The 12,941-nt window shown below is 44.6% G+C and overlaps 1 protein-coding gene across 1 annotated transcript in view; it reads left to right on the top strand.

The window, feature by feature from the left end:
* The first annotated feature begins 4,168 nt into the window (after nucleotides 1–4,168).
* Nucleotides 4,169–12,941, top strand: part of LOC118227477 (zinc finger protein basonuclin-2-like) — a 21,571-nt gene continuing 12,798 nt past the window's right edge. The window contains exons 1-2 of the mRNA XM_035417979.1: nucleotides 4,169–4,291; nucleotides 7,388–7,447. Coding sequence (XP_035273870.1) covers nucleotides 4,235–4,291; nucleotides 7,388–7,447 — 117 coding nt within the window. The 5' untranslated portion in view covers nucleotides 4,169–4,234. The remainder of the gene's footprint in view (nucleotides 4,292–7,387; nucleotides 7,448–12,941) is intronic.

The following is a 12,941-nucleotide window of genomic DNA, read 5'->3' as shown; positions in this document are numbered from 1 at the left end:
TGCTTCTGAGTGCATGTGTGTGTGGGTGTGAGCACGCGTGTGTGTGTATATGCTTGTGTGTGTGTGTGCGTGTCCTGGTGAGCCCAGTCAGTACAGCATGCCTGACAGCACTAAAGTACAGATATACAGCCTGCAGCACAGATGCACCCCTCTAAAGCACAAATACACTGCAGTAAACCACAGACTGCTCAGCAGGTGTGGTCTTGCGTAGAACTTATATAGTAGAGGATGTTGCTGCAGGCAATGGCATTGGTAGGCCAGTAGGGGGTGCTGTTCCCTTCGGACTAAATGAGAACAACTGAGCACACAAAGCTTTATGCATTCAGCATTCCGCTCAGAGCAAGAAAGACCATGAGATGAGCAGACTGTGTGGAACAGCGCCCCACGATGTCAAGGTACGGTATTGCCCCAGTGCAGGGAAACCTCCAGTTCTCGCCCCGTTTATCAGTTTGCCTGAGTGTTTTTATTTATTCTGAACGGTGACAGTGCCACTGACATAACGATGACAGAGGCGGCCGATGAAGTACCCGGAGTCAGTCTTAAGAAGCCTGGGTACTCCGATGCCTTCGACAAAGATTTAAGAAAAAGACAGAATGTCAAAAGCATTCAATGGGAAACCACCTCTAATGGGTTATTGTGGGCAGTGTCTCTGTTGTAAGTGTGGGTTAATAATTTATCCATCCTCTCGGGGGACTGAACTGAGGGGGGGGTGGGGGGTGGGGGGGGGGTGCGGTTTATGTCCTCTGTCTGTCGTAATCCCAGCATCCCTCACTGTTTTCTGAAGGAGGAGTAGGAGGGAATTTTTGTGGGTATGCCACTCATCCCAGCTTCTGTCTGTCAGTGTGAGGATGCTAACGTGTTCTCACTGAAATGCCACTGTTCACTGGTTTACACTCAGCCCGCGAGCAGCAAGCACCTCAAACACCTAAAATAAAGATCAGCAGAGATTCACAGACCAGTAGAGAGTGAAAGACCAGCTGAGATTCACAGACCAGATGAGATTCACAGACAGACCATTCACAGACCAGATGAGAGTCACAGACCAGCTGAGATTCACAGAGCAGCAGAGATTCACAGACCAGATGAGTCTCCCATCATAATTACCATTTCTGGAGCCGTGACATGCCCTCAGTTTCGTTCATATTAACAGGTCCCTTCTTCAGCGGGAAAGCACAGCTGGCGCTTGAGCCAAAATGAAAATTAAAACCGCCCTTTATTTCCCCTCTGACTGGTGCATTTAGACCTGGATTAAAAGCACAGCCGATTGGCCTGCTGCTGACGTGGATTCTTCTACGTTCTCACGATGCCCCGTTGCCATTTAATTTAGACACAGGCACTCCAATGGCAATAATATATATATATTTTTTAAAGACTGAGGAGGAAAGTGACTCTTTAAGAGCTGCGTGGAGTGAGAAACATGACAAAAGGGAAGAGTGATTCTGGACATTACGGAGAAAATGTGAATCCTTAAGAGCGGGAACAGCATCACAGCCATTCCTTCTCCTCTCTCAGACAGACACAGAGCAGGCAGGGAAGGGAAACATAACGATGTTTTTTTAATTAATAATTTGCACCACAACTGCACCATAGAGAGAAAAGGAGAAAGTCCATTTCAAGGTTGTGACCACACCAGATCCACATTAGAAAACACACACATTTTCAGTATTAGTGTTCTCTAAAATTTTCTAAAATTGTTATCTATGCAAACATTAGTCAGCGGGACCTGCCAGACCAGAAAGAGATCATTGACTGTCTAACTCGCAAATGTGTTTTGTGTTTTATTCAAAATTGGTGTGATCATAGGTATATGGAAATAAGACAATGATGTACCAACATATAGGGAGATATTTAAATGTTATTTTATTTTTACTTCTGCATAAACATATCAAAACAAAGAAAAATTCTAGAAGTACAGTCTGACTACATTCCTACACATTCATTTTAAAAAATCAGGCAGAAAAATACAACTAAAATAAGTTTTAGTTGTCTTGAGAATAATGACCTCAGTCATTTCACGCTGTAACTTCCTGATACTTTTTAGAAATGCAACACAGTACATGACACATACTTTCCACAGATTGAGTGTTCTATTTTAAAATTAAACATCCTTTACAACTTTAAAAAAATCTACGTCTTATTGGGGGAGTGTAAAAAAAACTCCTTATTTTCAGTTTATGTGTTTCTGTCTGTTTTTTATGTGTTCTTTCTCCTGGGGAGGGGCAGGGGGAGGTGCTGTGAAGGAGAGCTATGGTGTTGGTTTAATGTTTAACTCATTAAAAATCATTTCACCCCAAAAAATATTACCCTGCCAACTAAAATGTACCATCTTGCTGCATTGAGATGCACGTAATGAAAATCATATAACGAATATGTGTATGCACCGTGATTGAACAATATATTTGTATTATGTTTACACACACACATGCACACACAAACACACACACACAGCACAATTGTTGCTTGTCATGCCAATAAGTGAGTCATACAGATAGATAGAGACACAGTGAGAGAGAGAGAGAAAGAGAGAGAGAGAGAGAGGGAGGGAAGGAGAGGGGTGAATTAAGTTCTTCTGATGGGCAGAGTAGACGTGATCCATTTTTTTTTTCTTTACTCCCTGAAAAATTGCTGATAATCTGTGTAAAGGTTAGTGGAGGCTGTCATTAGCGCGGTACAGAAGCTTTTAAGAGACAGTAACAATTGTCTCCCACAATTTGCCGTAAATTCTGAAGTGGCCTTATATATAAGGAGTCATGCAATGCAGTTAGGAGGTGCCATTAATTCTCTTTCTCTCACACCGGAGAGAGCCGGGGCATTCTTCTCAAATAAAGTCCTGGCTGCGCAGTCTGTCATTTCTCCTGGTACATGGAGCCTGTGTGTGCGTGTGTGTGTGTGTGCGCGCGTGTGTGTGTGTGTGTGTGTGTGGGTGTGTGCGTGTATGTGTGTGTGTGTCTCCATGCTGTGAGCTCCATAATGTTTGGGACAAAAAACATATTTTTTGTATGAAAAGCGCTGTAATCTCAACATGCTAAAACCAGAATGTATAAAATACACTTTAATACTTTAAAAGCTGATAATCTGCATATTAACCACACATGAACCTTTTATTAAAAATCTAAAATTATGGAGTACAGATTTAAAAATATGCCTTTGTCCCAACCATTATGGAGCTCACTGCATATAGTATATTATATACACACACACGCATTACCAGGAGGAATTTGCAAAAAAAATATCCAAAGGACAGATTCATAACTGCAGATATTTTATCGTGTCGTGGTGACAAGAAGTACATAGGAGGGGAAAAAATTATGAAGGAGAACCGTGCTGGACCAAGTGCCAAGGGAAAGAGTCTCACTGAAATCAAACTTTCTCTCTCTTGCTGGATTTTTTCTTCCTTAAAATCCCTTTGGGAATGAGTGGCATATCAGTGATGAAGACCACCCCGACATGGAGTAGCAGATAACAGCGACTCGGGACTGAGGCAGTTTGGAGGTTACTTGGTACCGACACACTGGGATTCTGGGATGGGGGAGTGGCAGGTGTATGGAAGCGTGTGTGGTGGTTATTGGGGGAGGGGGAGGGGGAGGGGGAGAGGATGGGGGAGTTTTTAAATTTATAATGTGTACTGGGGTTAAGTAAAATGGCCCGCGGTCTTCTGGGTCCTACAAACTGAGAGGCGTATGTACGGGGGGAGGGGTTATTAGGGATATTATGCGGTGTGATTGGTTACAGTCATCGGGGAGCAGTGTTAGTTGACGGGTTAATAGAAAAGGGGGGAGGGGGCAATTGTACCAAAAAAAAAATGACAAGCTAAACTTCATCTCAAGCTCCTTCATCTCTTCCCTCCCAGCATCTCCATCCCCCTCTTTTCTCTGTACACAACTCCCCCCCCCCACCACCTCCCCCTAATTTCAGATTGTTGGAAGTGGGTGAGTGAGAGAGAGAGAGTGCGAGAGAAAGAGAGAGTGAGAGAGAGAGCAAATTCTGTTCCTGAAGAAACGTAACACGGTACTCTCCTGCTCTCGCTCCTTCCTCTCTTTCTCTCCCCCTCCCTCTCTCTCTCTCTCTCTCTCTCTCTCCCTCTCTTTCTCGCTCCCAGTCAGAGAGATAGTCTAGCGGCAGTTCCTTTCTCTCGGTCTAAGAAGGCGGTGGATGTGAGGCCGTGCTGGGAGCTTGGAGTCAGCGGCAGGCGGGCACGGCACTGCCAGGACCTGCCTGGGGAGGCGGCAGGCATATGGGGGCCTGGAAACAGAGAAATGACAGCATCCTCCTGCACACCATGTCCCAACAGGTAAGGACACATCTTACTCTACACCATGTCCCAACAGGTAAGGACACATCTTACTCTACACCATGTCCCAACAGGTAAAGCCATATCTTCATCTACACCGTGTCATGAAAGGTAAGGCCATATCTTACTCTACACCATGTCCCAACAGGTAAGGCCACATCTTACTCTACACCATGTCCCAACAGGTAAGGACACATCTTACTCTACACCGTGTCCGAACAGGTAAATCCATATCTTCATCTACACCATGTCCCAACAGGTAAGGCCACATCTACCTCTACACCATGTCCCAACAGGTAAGGGCACATGCCTCGTTACACCGTGTCATGAAAGGTAAGGCCATATCTTACTCTACACCATGTCCGAACAGGTAAATCCATATCTTCATCTACACCATGTCCCAACAGGTAAGGCCACATCTTCCTCTACACCATGTCCCAACAGGTAAGGGCACATGCCTCCTTACACCGTGTCATGAAAGGTAAGGCCATGTCTTCCTCTACACCATGTCCTAACAGGTAAGGACACATCCTCCTCTACACCATATCCTAACAGGTAAGGACACATCCTCCTCTACACCATATCCTAACAGGTAAGGCCATATATTACTCTACACCATGTCCTGACAGGTAAGGACACATCCTCCTCTACACCATGTCCTAACAGGTAAGGACACATGCCCCTCCACACTATGTCCCAACAGGTAAGGACACATGCCTCTCCACACCATGTCCCAACAGGTTAGGACACATCTTCCTCTACACCATATCCCAACAGGTAAGGACACATCTTTCTCTACATCATGTCCCAACAGGTAAAGACGCATCTTGCTGTATACCATGTCCCAACAGGTAAGGACGCAGGTGTATTTCACCACATCGCAATCTGCTCCTATTATCATTTGAATTGCTGTTTCACTTTTAATTAGCTTGTGTTGTAATCATTCACTGGCATACTGTCCTTAGTGTTATGGCTCCTCATTCTGGTGTGTGTGTGTGTGTGTGTTTATGTCACCATATCAGTTTTCCGTTTTCACAGTTGCAAATCGGTTTGGTAATTAGACATGGTCACGGTCAATTAGGTATGACCATTCTCTGAGCGCTTCCTTTCTGCGCGGACTCGCGCGCAACAGACGCACGTCGGAGGCTTTCTCTCGTTTCACCTAATTTCAAACGCCGGTAGCGCTGATATATGGAGAGGCCGCTCTGGGGAGTTCAATGTTGCGGCAGAAGAACCTCCATGTGGGAAGTATTACAACTTTACAATCGGATGCCAACACTGGATTCAGCTCTGAGAAGTTCAGTTGCCCACGGATTTTTTGGGAATGATGGGCGCGCATATGCGCATATAGCCTACAATACAGTTTGTGTGTAGCCCACTGGCGGGCATGTGTCTACAGTATGCCACGGGCAGGCCGAGGTAAGGGGGGTTAGCTTCCACGGAAATGTTTGTTATCAGGTGAAGGAGTCGGGGAGCGAGCGGGAACAGTAGACCTCTTCCGTTCATTAATGAGCATTCGTAATTTCAACCGCTGTCTGTCTACCTGTCTCGCGGCGGCACGAGGCTAAACGTGACGGTCTTTCTTTAGAATACGAATAAGTGCGAAATGTTTCCTTGTGGTTTGAAATGATGCAGTCGCGGGTTTTAAGTCGATTGTTTTCTGTTTGCCTAATGGACCTCCTTGTGTTTTATACTGCTTTGTTTTACATTGGGAGCCCATCAACTGCAGAGCAGGCTACATCAACATAGAGGCATTTAAAGTTAGGCTACAGCTCACACAGTTGAGTTAAATTAGGTCTGTACTTTATGTTATGTATTCACATTTCTGTATTCATATGCTTAATTCGAGATGTTTAAACACATCTCATAACATTAAAATCAAAAATAATTTTTTAAATAGCATCGATCGTTGCAAAACTGTAATATCTGTCCAATAACTACCGAAACCATTTTACCTGTTCAAAGTGTGGGCTATAAGTGTTTTTGTAGGCTACATGTTATCGAATGAACGAAATAAAATAAATTTTTGTTACCATGTTTTATTTATTTATTTATGCTAAATTAACGATGCATCATTTTTAGTTTAGTAACATTCTAAGAGCACTCTCTAATTGGAATTTAATTTAATAATTCATATTTTTAGATTTTTGCAGCCAATCTGTAGTTCAAATGTAGGGGATGATGCTTGTTTTTGTCGCCCTGAAAACTAAGAATAAAAAACTTTATAATAAAAAATACATTTAAAATGATGACAGAAAAATTAAAATATACATTTCTTTACTGATTATTGGTTTGGTTTGCTGTGTAAAAGTTGCAAAGATTTTCAGTTGAAGTAGCTATAGCGTGACCATACATAATGAACGAAAGTATTGGTCTGTGCCAAGTATGGAATGGAAATGAATTCAGTATGTAGCCATTATTTCACTGCATATCATACATCCGTTTCCTCTGAATATATGGCAGAGTGAATTCAAATAATTTAAAATAAATTGAATTAAACCTAATTACAGTCAGGCAGATTTACATAAATGTTCAGCTCTTGCACGTTTGAAGTCAAATAACCTACAGATGTCCTGAAAATTAGTTATTTTTTAAATTCATCATTAATATGAAGCAATGCATTCGATTTTAGAAGAACAAATTGTATTATTTGTTCTTATGGATAGCCTATGTTAAACGGATTTTATACTTATTTAGAATGGCGCAAAACTGGAAATTCTTAGAATGTATGCACGGAAATGCGCCTGCATATACTATCGCAGATGAGCTTCGACAATTAGTAGACTATGTCCGTCCGATGCACTTAAGATGCTATCCATTCAGTTCTGCTATGCAGTCGTAAAAATTTCAGGCACGTGCGTGGACAGTAGAATCGATCTATCACAATGTAGAATACCTCTCTAATTCGTCCGCAACTTGTAGCCGATGTAAACCGCGTAGATCTAAGTTTAGAAGCGTGGCGCATATTTCAGGAAAGCTCCTGTTATGACGGAAAATCTGAAAGAACTGGTAGTAGCTTCAGAGCAGGTGGTTTGTCTCCGGAAAGCCTTTGTCAGATCTAAGCTTCTCTGATTTTCTCTTATTTTATTTTTGAAGGGTTCTGTGGCCCTACCGCTGAAGTGTGACAGGTCGACCATGGGCAAAGACTTGGACGAGGTACGGCAGCGATGCTTACGCTTTTTTTTTCCTTTTTTTTTTTTTTTTGGAAGGGGTGGGGGGTGGCTCGGACAGTGATAACTTTGTAACTGTGTGACATCGTTTTCTACGCACATACAGAACATTGACAACAACAACAACAATAATAATTAGCTTTCTCTGTACTGCCTTGATGATTTATATCATATATGTGTTAATATTGTCTTACTGTACAGAGAACAACTGTTATTTGTGGGGTATTATATGTATTTTCACGGCTTTAACAGATTTTCTTTTTAGATAAATTACATTTTGAAAGCAGACGGTCACTGATTTACAGAATGACAGAATCTTGTAAAGGTGACATTAGCCAACATTCATAAGGCACTTAACGCAGGAATTGCAGGAACTGAACAGGACTTGGTGAACGGCAGTTTCTCACGCCTTCCCGCTGTTTTCTTTTTCTGACAACTGAGACATTTTCACAAAAAATATTGTATCTTATGTATGTGATGAACATTTAATTGCACTTCAATATAAATTCACATGCAAAGCCGCACAAAGATACCAAAGATAAAAAAGATTGTGAACCCTAGAACAACAGCTCATTTAAAGTGTAAAAGGTAAAACAGAATAAATGAAAATCGGTTATTTAGTTTGTAATGTGATGCAACATGGACACTTTGTGTGTTTTGTGTGAGTGAGAGAGAATGTGTGCGTGTGTGTGAGTGTGTTTGTGTGTTGGCATGTTTTTCTGCATGTGCCTGTGTGTGTGTGTGTGTGCACGTCTGTGTGTGTGTGTGTGTGTGTGTGTGTGTGTGCATGTGTGTACGTTTCTGTGTGTGTAAAGCCCTGCGTATTAAAAGGCTTAGCAGATCAGTGTAACCTCACCTTATTTTCCTAAATCCTCTTGCCTGGCCCGTAGGTCTCAGGAGAGCAGGGATTAATTGTGAGTGGGCAGCGCTAACAACGTTAGCCGCCTACATGTACTGTACACTGTTGCCTGGAGAGAGTGCTACGCTTTCTGAAGATGGCGAAAAATTAGAGTTGTCAGTTCGGTAATACGGAGGCTGGGAGAAAAAGAGGGGAGGAAAGAAACGGACGGAGGGAAAAAAAGAGGTCAGAAAAGAAAGGGATGGAGGTGAAGAACAGATCGGTGAAAGGAGGGCAGTCTCTTAACTGATGTGTGTAACGGCGAGGTTGTGTCCCACACGGATACCGGTTCCTTGTGAATCATTCCCATGATGGGTTTATTGCAGTGTTCCAGACCTTCCTTTCAGTTTCTGCCATTTATGAGAACTGTGGAGATATGCAACATTTGGCACACGCTGTAAAAAAAAGGATAATTTTATGTTATAATACTGGCCACTAGGTTGCCAAAATTTTACTGCATAAGTAATGGTAACACTATGTTAATGTACGGTAGCAGGCTGCATATCTAACAAATGTGAAATACATTATGGTGTTTCACCATAAATAATACGATTATTCACATTTCAGCTGTTTACAGTTTTGTACCTTTGCTAATTTTACAGACTTTTACTGTAAAATTTTAGGTCAGATCATTTTAATTTGCCCAAAAGGAGGTACGGGAGAGTTGGTTTTTGAGTCATGAGTCACCCACGGCGAGGGGTGCTGCGATGAACAGCTGAAGATTTGGGGTTCGCTGCTGGGGGGGGGGGGGGGGGGGGGGGGGCTGGGGGGGAGGGTAGCAGGGGAGGTGGGCCCGGCTATAGGTTGCTCATTGCTTTCTTAGTCCCCAGATGGTCCTTAGCTGTTTCTGGAAGAGGGAGAACACTTGCTAAATTCATGCGACGGGTTGCTAACCCACCCTCTCTCATTAGAGCAGTGGAGAGGAGGTGGTGGCGGGGACCAGTCTGCCCACTCTGTGGGGAGCTGGGTAATGGTTTCTCTCAGGAAGCCCCCGACCAATTAAGGACTTGAACCGACCGCACTGAATGTCAAGTGTTAATTCAGGGTTTTTTTTTTTTACTGCTTCCTCCCAGTGGACATGTAGGGGGTCATGTTATGAGCAAATGTCTGTCAGTGGAAGCTGATTGGCTGGAGGATCCCATTTGGGGGCGGGGGGCACTGACAGATAGCTGTGGTCCTTGAACCCTGAGAACTGTAGTGAGAACACAGGGAAGAGAGGGTGTTCCCACAGCCGCAGATCACAGCAGACTGACATTGGTGGGCCAGAGCAAAGTTACAGGAACAGAGACTAACCATAGCATCAAATCAGAGTACAGTTACAGGCACAGGGAACAGAGACTAACCATAGCATCACATCAGAGTGAAGTTACAGGCACAGGGACTAACCACAGCTGTACAGGAACAGAGACGAACCACAGCATCATACTGGAGCAAAGTTACAGGAACAGGGAAGACTAAGGACAGCATCATCTCAGTGCAAAGTGAGAGCAAAATTACAGGAACAGAGGAGACTAACCAAAGCATCAAATCAGAGTACAGTTACAGGCACAGGGAACAGAGACTAACCATAGCATCACATCAGAGTGAAGTTACAGGCACAGGGACTAACCACAGCTGTACAGGAACAGAGACGAACCACAGCATCATACTGGAGCAAAGTTACAGGAACAGGGAAGACTAAGGACAGCATCATCTCAGTGCAAAGTGAGAGCAAAATTACAGGAACAGAGGAGACTAACCAAAGCGTCAGATCAGAGCAAAGTGACAGGAACAGAGGATAACACTGTAGTATTATACAGGCTACAGGTTAAACTCCAGTGCTGTCTGCTTCTCTTCCGTCATGTGCTTCCTCTTCCTGCCACATCCAGTCCTGTGATATGGGCGCTGAGCTGACCAGGCTGCTGATTGGCAGTTGCACAATGGCGGGTGGGCCAATCAAGTTGGTGGAACCTCGTAGTAGTGGGGTTGTGTGGCTGAATTTGGCAGAATGCCCTGAGTGTTACATTAATATTGCTGTTGTACAAAACACACGAGATTATCGCAGGTCATACATCTGCATACATTAAGGTTTATTACCACTTTAATGCCCCACAAGTCCCACCCTCTAATCCCACGTGAGTACAGATGCAATTTTAATGCCGGTTTTACATTTAATTTGCATGTGTTTAATAACAATGGGGGTTCCGTTTGTTTCTGGTGGAGGAGGCAGCTGGGGTCCACCTCCTGTTTAAGGCAGGGCCTGTCCTGTAAGTGTACTATTCTACTGTTCTGTGAGTGTAGAATCCAGCCATGGAGGTGGGGCTCTGAGCTGACCAGGCTGCTGATTGGCAGTTGTATGGTGGTGGGTGGGCCAATCAGATAGGAGGAGCCACAGAAGGGTCAGAATAATAGTGAATCCGTGAGGTCACAGATGAATATGGCCCAGTGTTTGAATGTTGTATAAATATTACTGCTGAGGGTCACTATGGCGATCTTCCCTAAAATATGTAGAGGCCCTGTTTCCCTGTGAGGGCTCACAAGGTGTGGAGGATGAGCCAGAAGTTTACCCCCAGAACTGAACATGTTGTGGCACGGGACAGTCAAGGCGGATCTGCCGGAGCAATCAGTGCCTGTCATTCCCACTAATGACCTGAGAAAACAGTGTAGTAAAACAGGGCCGATGTTTGTCTTGGCGCAAACAGCTCAGCGATAAGACGCGCTGCTGATTAGCATGTTGGAGCCAAGTCAGAGCTGACACCCTGTCCGCTGCAGATACCACAGTGTGTGTGTGTGTGTGTGTGTGTGTGTTTGTGTGTGTTTGTGCATCTGTGTATGTGTATGTGTGTATGTGTGTTTTGTGTATCTGAGTGTCTGTGTTTGTGAAGAAGTACACACTTGACTTCACAGCAAACATGCACAAGACACACACACAAACAGACACAGACTATAGCACATACACAAACCGGCATGCACACACGCACACACACACACACAGGCACACACGCACACATACACGCACGCACGCTCGCACACACACACTCACATTTCGGTTTATCTATAGGCCTGACCTTTGGTAGGGAAATTTCTTCTATGGAAACTTGGCTTACCTGTACAAAGGTGTGCCAAGGTGTCCCTCCAGCCCGACTGCAGTGAGGGTGACAAACATGAAAAGAGATGACGTGCCTGCACCTGTGTGTCCACTTATACACAATATATTCAACATTCACAAGTTACGTGTGTGTGTGTGTGTGTGCAGGCTTCTATTTGTACATGTGCTATTCCGTGTGTATACATACTTGCGGACGTGTGTGTGTGTATAGCTACTGTGCTATCAGTGAGCTTATTGGATATTTGGGGATACAGCTTTATGTGAGGCTACCCCCTAAGTTGCGGAGCACACTTCCACACTGTCTCACTCTTAAAACCCTGTCTGTTCAATCCGGTCTACAGTGCTACACAGCTCCTCTGCGCAGGGCATCTGTGTTTGTGTGGTTTTATGTCGTCTAGTTTTTGCCCGTGGTCCTTGTACAATTACCTTTGCCTTATACCAACTGAAAACTATTGACTGTTGCTTTCTGTTGTTATTTCTGTTGTCATTACTGTGTAAAGTGTTCTTGGGATGATATAAATAATAGTAATAATAATTATGATAATAATTATAAATGGTCTGACATTGCTGTAAGCCTGAGATCTTTATATTTCTAAGTGCTTCTCGCTGAGAAAGAATGATTTTATACCTGAGGTATTTGAAGGCATCGGTGATGGGCTAAAAGTAAAATTGAATAGATTGCTGTCATGTGTATTACAGGTAATGACTGCAAATTTTTTTTGGATTACCGCATCCTGATTGAAAATTTCAGCTTCACTGACGTTTTAATTAATTGCCGCGGGCCACAGTGAGCCTTGTGGCAACGCCAATTAGTCAGAGCCCAGGGCTGAAAGCTTATGTGCGTATTGCACAGCTGCTGGTGCTGCGGTGCTGGTGTAGCTGCGCTGGTGTAGCTGCGCAGGGGTAGCTGCGTTGCTGGTGTAGCTGCGCTGGTGTAGCTGCGCTGGTGTAACTGCGCTGGTGTAGCTGTGCTGCTGGTGTAGCTGCGCTGGGGTGGCTGCGCTGGTGTTGCTGTGGTGCTGGTGTTGCTGCGCTGGTGTAGCTGCGCTGGTCCGCTGCTCTGGTTCTGCACTGGATGTTATGGTTGTCTGGATCGGTGGGGGTGGGGGTGAGGGGTCAATATTATGGTAGGGTCAGTGTCAGTGGGGGTGAGAGGTGGATGTCCTGGTTGACGTCAGGGTCGGTGGGGTGGGGGTGCGGGTGAGGGGTGGATGTCATGGTTGGAGTCGGGGTCGGTGGGGTGGGGGTGCGGGTGAGGGGTGGATGTCATGGTTGGAGTCGGGGTCGGTGGGGTGGAGGTGAGGGGTGGATGTTACGGTTGAGGTCAGGGTCAGTGGGGTTTCTCTGTGGTGAAGCGTCGCTGCGCTCTGACCTGTGACACTGTGGCTGTCTCGCCTCCACAGCAGCCATCTATCTGTGAACTTTGTAAGGCTGATAAAGAGGACACCTACATGGACTTTTCTTTCCTTTGTCACACACCGTCACACACAGTCG

The sequence above is a fragment of the Anguilla anguilla genome, chromosome 5 (assembly GCF_013347855.1).
Source record: "Anguilla anguilla isolate fAngAng1 chromosome 5, fAngAng1.pri, whole genome shotgun sequence".
Lineage (NCBI taxonomy): Eukaryota > Metazoa > Chordata > Actinopteri > Anguilliformes > Anguillidae > Anguilla > Anguilla anguilla.
The sequence above is the reverse complement of the archived record's forward strand: the minus strand, read 5'-3'. Positions and strand labels throughout refer to the sequence as shown.